This window comes from Rhincodon typus, chromosome 9 (assembly GCF_021869965.1).
Source record: "Rhincodon typus isolate 14 chromosome 9, sRhiTyp1.1, whole genome shotgun sequence".
Classification (NCBI taxonomy): domain Eukaryota; kingdom Metazoa; phylum Chordata; class Chondrichthyes; order Orectolobiformes; family Rhincodontidae; genus Rhincodon; species Rhincodon typus.
In genome coordinates this window covers 23513993-23523489 of record NC_063340.1, presented here as the reverse complement: position 1 = coordinate 23523489, position 9497 = coordinate 23513993, and the positions used below count along the sequence as shown (strand labels likewise).

The 9497-nt window shown below is 42.4% G+C and overlaps 1 protein-coding gene across 1 annotated transcript in view; it reads right to left on the bottom strand.

Annotated features, from left to right (window-relative positions):
• Positions 1–856: 856 nt before the first annotated feature.
• prkn (parkin RBR E3 ubiquitin protein ligase) overlaps positions 857–9497 on the bottom strand; it is a 451923-nt gene continuing 443282 nt past the window's right edge. The window contains exons 9-10 of the mRNA XM_048600945.1: positions 6643–6760; positions 857–1324 (exon numbers count right to left, since the gene is read on the bottom strand). Of these exons, the coding sequence (XP_048456902.1) occupies positions 1215–1324; positions 6643–6760 (228 nt within the window). The 3' untranslated portion in view covers positions 857–1214. The remainder of the gene's footprint in view (positions 1325–6642; positions 6761–9497) is intronic.

Here is a 9497-nt window from a genome sequence, read left to right as displayed (position 1 = left end):
TGTAAGGTGTGAACAACTTAAAAACAAAGACAACGCCTCCCGCCCTCCCCTCTCCTCCCTTGTCCGCCTTCCGCAGGGACCGTTCCCTCTGGGACACCCTGGTCCACACTTCCTTCACCCCCAACACCTCCCCACAGCCCTACGGCACCTTCCCCTGTAACCGGCCAAGGTGCAACACCTGCCCATTTACCTCCTCCCTCCCCAGTATCCAAGGGCCCAAGCATACCTTCCAGGTGAAGCAACACTTCACCTGCACTTCCCAGAATCTAGTCTACTGCATTCGCTGCTCACAATGTGGTCTCCTCTACATTGGGGAAACTAAGCGCAGACTTGGCAACCGCTTTGCAGAACATCTACGTTCTACTCGCAAAAAAGACTCTGAACTACCTGTTGCCTGCCACTTCAATGCACCACCCTGCTCCCTGGCCAACATCTCTGTCTCTGGCTTGCTGCAGTGTTCCAGTGAAGCCCAACGCAAGCTGGAGGAACAACACCTCATTTTCCGCTTGGGGACCCTACAGCCCTCCAGACTCAATATTGAGTTCAATAATTTTAAGGCCTAAACTTTCCCCTGTCCCAGACCCCCACCCCACACACCAGGCTTTGTTACCACATAGCCTGCCATTACACACCCCCTGTTGTTAGTCACTAACAGTCCCCATTAACAACTATTCACCCTCCCAGCCTGATTGTTAGCAACTCCTTTGTCTGTCCAACTGTCTTTCTCTCTCTTCGGGCTCTATCCTATTGTTTACTCCTTACCCCACCCACCTCCATATAAACTGACGTTTTCCCAGCCACCATCAGTTCTGAGGAAAAGTCACCGGACCCGAAACGTTAACTCTGTTTTCTCCTTCACAGGTGCTGCCAGACCTGTTGAGCTTTTCCAGCAACTTTGTTTTTGTTCCTGATTTTCAGCATCCGCAGTTCTTTTGGTTTTTAAAAACAAAGATGATTTTTTACATGTTACTCTGTTTTCATTTGGGATTTTTTTGACAACGACCGTCTTTATTGGCAAATTAGGTTGCATAGGGGCCTCCTCGAGTTTCTGCTAACATGAATTTGCGGGTAGACTCCCTATGATTCGACTCATTGTAATTTCTTTGTGTAAGGGCTGAGCAAACCAAACCTTAAGCCTAATGCTAGTCACTAATAAATTTAATGTGCTTTGCTAAAGCTCTATGTTTGTTCTGCTTCTTTTCTTCATGTTCAGATCACTCGAACCAGTGATCTCCCATGCAGTCACGATTCCACTCCTTGCTGCACAACCAGCACCATTCAAAGAGGCAAGAAGGTCTGGGGCATTTCATATGCATGCAGCCTCCTGTGGTTGGGAGAAGTATCAGTCAGTTACATGGAAACAAACACCTTACTTAACTAGAAAACAAACAAATCGGATAATATGAAGGAAGGTGATTTTCAGCTCCATGACATCCAGACAGTGTACAGTTTCTGCACACAACACAAAGGTCTCCAACCCCAAAGGACAGTCGAAGAGAGAATGCGGAGTGGCTAAATGTTTTATATAGCTGGGCTTGCTATATAAAACAGGCAGGAAACAGAGGTCAAGCAAAGATACTTATTCTGAGGATAATTCCCTGAAGAACCCCTATAGTAATGCCTTGCAGCTGTGACAATTTGCTTGTGAAGACAACTGAAGATTTTCTGTCTGATGCTCATTGAACTCAGTTTCACTAGGGTCATATTGTCAGTTGACTGGTGTTCTAGCCTCTCCTGTGGCACTCAGGTCAGATGTCTGGTTTTGTGGAAAATGAGGAAACCAACTGAACATTTGTGAGCAGGTGTTATGCGATAATAACATTAATGATTCTTTCAATTGATGAAAAGAAATTTTGTGGCTCGATTTATCCCATTTGTTGTGGAGATATTGTGGTCATTTTGCATATTGTCATGCAAATGTAAATGTCATAACTGCACAGAAACATTTTGGCCAAGGGAGGTGTTTTACAGATCTACAGACAGAACCATGGAAAACATCATAGACCTAATTGGGTGAAGATTCTATAAGTGGCTTTCTAGACCATGTCAAAGAACATTAACAATTAGTCACACAGTATGTACACTAGAGTGCGTAGGAGTGGCTGATGCCCTTTCCTTAAGAACAATAATGAACCAATTGGAAATTTATGACAAAATAGAAGCTTCATAGTCCTTTTTCCCATATGTTAAAGTCAGATTTATAACATTCCATTTGAACTCAGGTTTACTACTATAATACCATAACCTCTATATTACTTCTATATTGTGCTCAGGTAATTTTTGCAAAGCAAATGAAGATCAATTATTTTCACATTTTGTAATACTGTGAAATATGTTACAATATCTGCCATTTTGGAAATTAATGGGTAAATACTATTCTGATCTTTGTTAATCAGGTTAAAGGATATCTACTAGAATGATACCAGAACTAAAATGCTTAAATTATGAGGACAGGTAAATACAGAAGAGGTGTTTAAGATGTTTAATGAACTTGATGGGGTAAATCGAGATTAATGAGTTGCTCTGTAGGAGATTTCAGAACAAGTGGACACAACCTGAACATTTTTAAAATTCTCCATTGTCTATGGGGTGGCACGGCGGCTCACTGGTTAGCACTGCTGCCCACAGTGCCAAGAACCCAGGTTTGATTCCACACTCAGGCAACTGTCTGTGTGGAACTTGCATATTCTCTCCGTGTCTGTGTGGGTTTCCTCTGGATACACTGGATTCTCCCAAAGTCGAAAGATGTGCAAGTTAAATGAATTGGCCAGTCTAAATTCCCAATAGCATCCAGGGATGCACAGGCTAGGTGGATTAGCCATGGGAAACAAAGGGTTGCAGGGATAGGGTGGGTCTGGGTGGGATGCTCTTCGGAGGGTTGGTGTGGACTTGATGGGCCAAATGGCCTGCTTCCACTCTGTAGGGATTCTGAGTGTCGCTGACAAAGTCAGCATTTATTGCCCATCTAAATTCCTCTTGAGAAAGTGGTGGTGATCCATCTTCTTGTACTGCTGCCGTACACCTCACGTAGATCCAGCCACAGTGCTGTCAGGAAGGAGGTTCCAGGAGTTAGACTCAACAACAACTAATGTCGATATAGTTCTAAGTAAGGATGATTTGTGGCTTAGCAGGAAGTTTGCAAGTGATTGTGGTTCCAGGCATCAGTTGCCCTTGTCCTTTTAAGTGACAGAGTTCAAGGCTTTGGATCTAAAAGTAGAAATCGCTGGAAAAGCTCAGGAGGTCTGGCAGCATCTGCAAAGTTCTGAGGAAGGGTCTCTCAACCGAAACGTTAACTGATTTCTCTTTGCAGATGCTGCCAGACCTCCTGAGCTTTTCCAGCGATTTCTATTTTTGTCTCTGATTTACAGAATTCGCAGTTGTTTCCGTTTTTATCAAGGCTTTGGATGTTGCTGGAGAAAGAGTTGCGGGCAGTGCATCTTGTATATGATACACACTACTGGCACTGTTCGTCGATATTGGAAGCAATGAATGTTTAAAGTAGTGGCCAAGCCACCTGCTTTGTCCTGAATAGTTTCAAGCTTTTTGAGTGTTGGTGGAGCTGTCCTCATCCAGGAGTATGGACAGTATCCATTTACTACAGACTTATGCCTTATAAATAGTAAAGAGGCCTTGGGGAGACAGGGCATCAGTTCCTCACCACAGAATTCCCAGTAATTAACCTGCTTTTCCAGGCACATACTTATATGGCTGGTTCAGTTAAATATCTGGTCAATGGTAATAGCCAGGATGTTAATGATGGGAGATCAGTGATAGTCAAGGGCAGAAGGGTAGATTTTCTCTTACTCAAGATAATTATTCCCCGGCACTAATGTGGCACAAACATTACTTACCACTTTTCAGCCCAGCCTGAATGTTATGGGTATGACCTACTTCAATATCTGAAGAGTACAAATGGCACTGAACTCTGTTCAGCAAACATTGTTATCTCTAATAAAAGCAGAATACTGCAGATGCTGGAAATTTGAAGCAAATGCAGAAAATGCTGGAGAAGCTCAGCAGGTCAGGCATCATCTACGGAGAAATATAGTTAACATTTTGAGTCTGAAATGAATCTTCTCCAAAACTGCCTTCTGATGGAGGAAAAGTAATTAATTGAGGTAGTTGGGCCGAGAACACAATCCTGAGGAACTCCTGCAGCAATATCCTAGGGTTCAAATATTTGGACTCCCACAACCATAACCAACTTGCTTTATGTGAAATACGACTCCAGTCAGTGAGGGATTTTACCCCTGATTCCCATTGACATCAATTTTTCTTGTGGTCCTTGGTGGGCTACACTTGGTCAAATCCTGCATTGATGTGAAGGGAAGTCACTTTCACTTCACGAATTGTGTTCAGCTCTTTTATCCATGTTTGAACCAAGACTGTAATGACCCAAAAGGCCCTGGAGAACCCAAACTGAGCATGAGTGAGCTGGTTACTGCTGGGTAAATGTTACTTGATAGTGCTGTTGGTGACATCACTTTGATGATTGGGAGTAGTCTGATTGGACGATAATTTCAAAAATTATGTCAGGAAGCACCTCCTCAACCAAAGAGTAGTGGAAATCGAGCCCACACACCCCACTTGAACTGAGAAAAAGATGTTGAGGGTGGTCAATTTAAAATTTCACAACACATTGGTAGATTTTTGTATCAAGTGTGATAACTAAGCTGATAGACAGAATTAAAGTATAGAATAGCCAATTTCTAATTCAGTGGAAAGCAGACTGGAGTGGTTCAATATCACTACTGTTTCTGTGTTCCCAGAAGGGAAAGAAACAGCAAAAAAAAGCTAATTTTTCAACTAAAGTTTTCAACTAAATAAAGAATTGCTGCAGTTGGTAAATATAATTTTGTGTCAATTTGGGTGAAGGACATCGCTGGTACAAAATGCAACATGTTTCATATTTGGCACCAACAACAATCTTAAGTCAGATATAGTCAGAATGCAGAATAAGACATCTTGGAGTATCATTTTCATCATGATTCCCCATGTTCTGCTATAAATGTGGCAGAAAGCATGGAGGAATAGCATAAATGGCCAAGGATTTTCAGCCACCCAGGGTTGGGTTAAATTTGATCAAAACTGTTTCAGTAAAGGGTGATAAGGATTGTTGTAGAAAAGTCGTAGTATTCACATCTTTTGATCCAAGGTCCTGGAGATCAGTCAGTGTCCTGGAACCTCAAAGTGCTAATGCCCTACACCAGGGAAGGGTTAACGTAGTGGTAACGTCACTGGATGAGCAATCCAGAGATCCAGGATCATCACCATCTTCTCAAGGACAGTAAAAGATTGGCAATAAGTACTTTCTCTTTTTTACTGACATAGTGAATTCATCAATAGACACTTAGTAATTTTATTTACTCCTAGTGGATACTGGCTAAGTTGGCATGATAGGGTATAGGCATAGGGCTGCAGAGTATAGGCATACATTGGCATAAGGTCTATAAAGGGGCATGGGATGGACACAGGCATTGGTTGGAATCAAAGGTGTGAGGGACCATTGTGGCATAATCTGGAATGTTTTGGCATTAATGTGCATAGGGAGTGTGTGGGAGTGGTGAGGATGGGTGAGGATTATTTGAATTTCATTTTTAAAATTGTTTCGTCAAAGTGTTGTGCTGTGTGGCCAGCCTTTCGCCAAGCCTGCCTCTGCATCCAACAGTCTCTGTACTCTTTCCAGGGTTGCCTGCCATGACTCCCGTTTTCACCCAGCTGCTCTCCCCTCAGCCCTGGAATATAAATTTGGCCTTTTGAGGCACTTTTCCCCAACTCAGGTTTACGGAGCTGGAAATTGTCCCAACTCAGTACTCCCTACCGGGAGCAAACATTCAAGCTAGAGTTCCAGGACCATGACCTTGCATCAGAATGGGACATCATAGAGATGTATAGTAACTAAGTACTGGAGGAGAACAAAAGGGAAGATCTATTATTGAGCAAAAGTCAGAAGAGATTAAATGACAAAAAGAATGATGATGCAAAGGCAAAGGAAGTGGTAATGGGAAGAAGAAAATAAGCGTCTAGAGGAGCTGTAACATTTTTGAACAAAGGGAGATAAGAGATGTCCAAGAGTCGGTTTTCAGCTTCTGTCCATGTAGAATTTGATTTGTCAAATGACAACCATAAAAATCCTTGTCAGCAGCTGTACTGAAACTTCACACTTGGGCCTGACGGAATGGAGTGCAGTGGCTCCCAGTGGAAGTAGATTAATGTAAGTGCAGGGAACAAAGAAAGCCAGGCAGATGATCTCATATTGGCAGTTCTCAAAAAAAAAAATGTGGAAAGGATAAAGGGTGTAGGGAAAGGGTTGCTGTGCTAGGGTAGGACAAGTTCAACAAGCATGTCGAGCTCAAAACTCATTCAGGTGGGAACTGAAATTAAGGCCTTTGCTGAGGACAGATTGCTTGGGGTTAATGAGAAGAATGTCATATCATGCAGCAAATTCAAAGAGATATTTTGGTCTCTCATTTCATACTTTGGATGGCAGGAATTGAATACGATGTTTTTTGATCTGTTCTTGGCAGTAATTTTCTTACAGCACATCTCTGAAGAATTCTGATTTCGTTTAATAACATTTAGTGATACAAGGATGAGGGTTATGTTGTTATTGTTTCAGCCCAAATAAGAGCAGGTACACACCATTCTTCTCTACTGGTACTTGGCACTTGGGACAAGGTTTAGTTGTTTCCTTGATTGCCTGTCGTGAGGCCTTGTCCCAGAGAGCTCGCTGTGCAGCTTGCTGATTGATAACATAACCCTACAAACAGAAGAATGAATAAGACATTATGTCACTGCACTTAGTTCACAAATTTATGCATGCATAAAGAAAATAAATCAGGGCACTTGTCTCCTCTCTGTTCCCCTGCAGAAGGCATTGAGTCCTTGCTGATATTATAGTTCTATCAGAGCCAGTCACCCATTGATACCTTGCTCAAAGAGCCATTATTCATTCATGAGCATAAACAGCCCATAATTAAAATGCCATTTGACTGTTAGGCCACTCTAACATTTTCTTAAGATGCATTCTTAGAAAATGGGCACTGCTGGAAAGGCTGGTCTTTATTGCTTAGTTCCTTGTTAGGAGCTAGTGCTGAAGATTCTTAGACTGCTGCTATCTGAGTGGCGAGGGTATGTTAGTGGATCTGTTAAGCAAAGAATTCCAGGATATTGACCCGATGGACCCAAGGACCTTCTGTCCTTGTCCTGCTAAATGGTGGAGCTTACAGGTTTGGGATATGTTTTTGAAGGTAGATTGGTGTCTTGCTGGAGTACATCCTGTAGATAGTACACACTGCAGACCCAGTGTACCAGTGGTGGAGGGAGTAAAGATTTAAACCAATTCTAATCATCTCCACCCATGGCATTTTCAGTAGCAATGCTCCTATTAAGCAGCTTGGAATGCTTTACAATGTTAAAGGTGTTATAGAAGTACAAGCTATTATTACCATTGTGATCAGGAGCTGGAATATTGCCCAATTATTTCTCTCACCAACCCCCACTTCCCCATTTCAGTTAGGAGTTCTAAGGCTAACTGTGGTGCTGCCCTTATTGAGATTAGTGAATTTACTGGGGTGCTCGGAAACTTCCTAATTGTGTATTTCGAATTCTCACCAGAGTTACCAGTGCAGCCAAACTGGAAAGTATTGTTTGTTGGAACTATTCTGTATTATCTGGCAAAACCATAGTGAAGATATGGGAGGAAGGGCAAACATATCACAATGTGCTTCATTAGCTACATTCCCATCTCTGCTATTTTTTTGCTTCTGGAGAAATTAATATAGGTATGCGTATTATGGTGTACTAACGATGGCAAGATGCCAGTCTATGTATTTTTCATCATTTGCATCGGTATTGCTGGTCACTCGAAGAGCTGGTGTGTTTCTGGCGTCCAGGATTGTTATGGTTCAGGAAAAGGCAAAAAGCTGAATCGTGGCAAACTTAAAATTTGTGGATGGTCCTAGAGGCTGCTCACCTTGATATGCAGTATTAGGTGCCTGAGGCCTATCAGCTGCCAATTTGTGCCTTCCCTTGTGGGGTTGGGGGTTGTTTTGCAAAGACATGAACTTTACCCCCTGATCAGGATGGACCACTCAGAATGATGGAGCAGCCAATGTGGTGAACATGAGGTGGGATTCTGAAGTGGAACAACACAAGATAGATCTATAAGTTGTGGTTGTATCAGTAATTGTTCGGAAAGTGTTAATGCAGGAGTTTCATTAGGTTTTGCCTAATCTGATGATGCCACATATTCTTTTTTTGGAGCACAGGGAAATTTAGCACAAGGTCCCCGTAGAGACAGACATGTCATCTCTGGCTCCTGGTAGTTGTAATTGACTGTTTAATATAAATTGTACTTACTGCAATCATGCAATAAACTAAATCTTATTACGTAAGAAAAGTTCCCACTTCTTCTTAAGATTCACCATTGGTCTATCCTCTACCACAGAAGTAAACAGGCCTTCAGACTGAGCATAGAAAAGACAATTGGGGACTGTGAACAACCCCAGCCACAAGCCAGCAGTGGTTGCCACAAAAGCTCAATATAACCATTGTCATTGTATAGTGATGATTATACTGAAATACTATTCTAGACGCCTGAATCATAGCTTTCTAGCTTAAGGTCTACTGCAGCAGTTTTGGAATTTAGTTCAGTTAAAACTAATGCCCTTTAGAAGACAAAACCTGCCATCCTTACCTTATCGGGTTCATATGTGACTCCAGTCTCAAAAACAATTTGCATTTATACAGCATCTTTAATGTAGTGAAGCTTTGTTGAAGCATCATCAAACAAAATTTAGCACTGAGCCACATGAGGAGATATTAGTACACACGACAAAAACCTTGGTCAAAGAGGTAGGTTTTAAAACAGGATTACCAAACTGTTTTGCAACCAACAATGGTGTATCAATACAAGCAATTGGATTCAAGAGTTCCCTTTCCTCGAGACCTGCTGCAGCATCTATGGATCCATTCTAGTGGATCAGCCTGGCATTGGCTTGGTAGGCATGTGCATGATTTTCTTTTCTCCTGCCAAGGTTCTGCTGGGTTGGCCAGATGGAATGAGCTCCAAAGCCTGTCACTTCATCAAAAATGGGAGGAGAACATATTGCTGTGCAGCCTCCAATCAGAACACCTTCACATTGCTCCATCCCTCACAAACATTACCACCCCCACAGTCCTACCTATCGTAGAGCTCTATCTACTGCACTATCCACCACACTATCCTAAAAGTCCCACAACTTTTAGAGTCTGTACTGCACCTCCCCCAGAAAACTGTCATAGCTCTAAGCCCGCCCCACAGATAGCTCTAAAAGCTTTACACCCCTACACATCTACCTACCTCACTCTCATATTCTATTCCCCTTCCTACTGCTCGCATAGCTTCCATTACCTCCAGACCCCATCCTCACTCTGGGATGACGACATTCTCCATATCAAAATGGAGTCAGACTGGGAAAATGTTTCAGAAGCATTAAGCATTTGAAAGAGAAAGA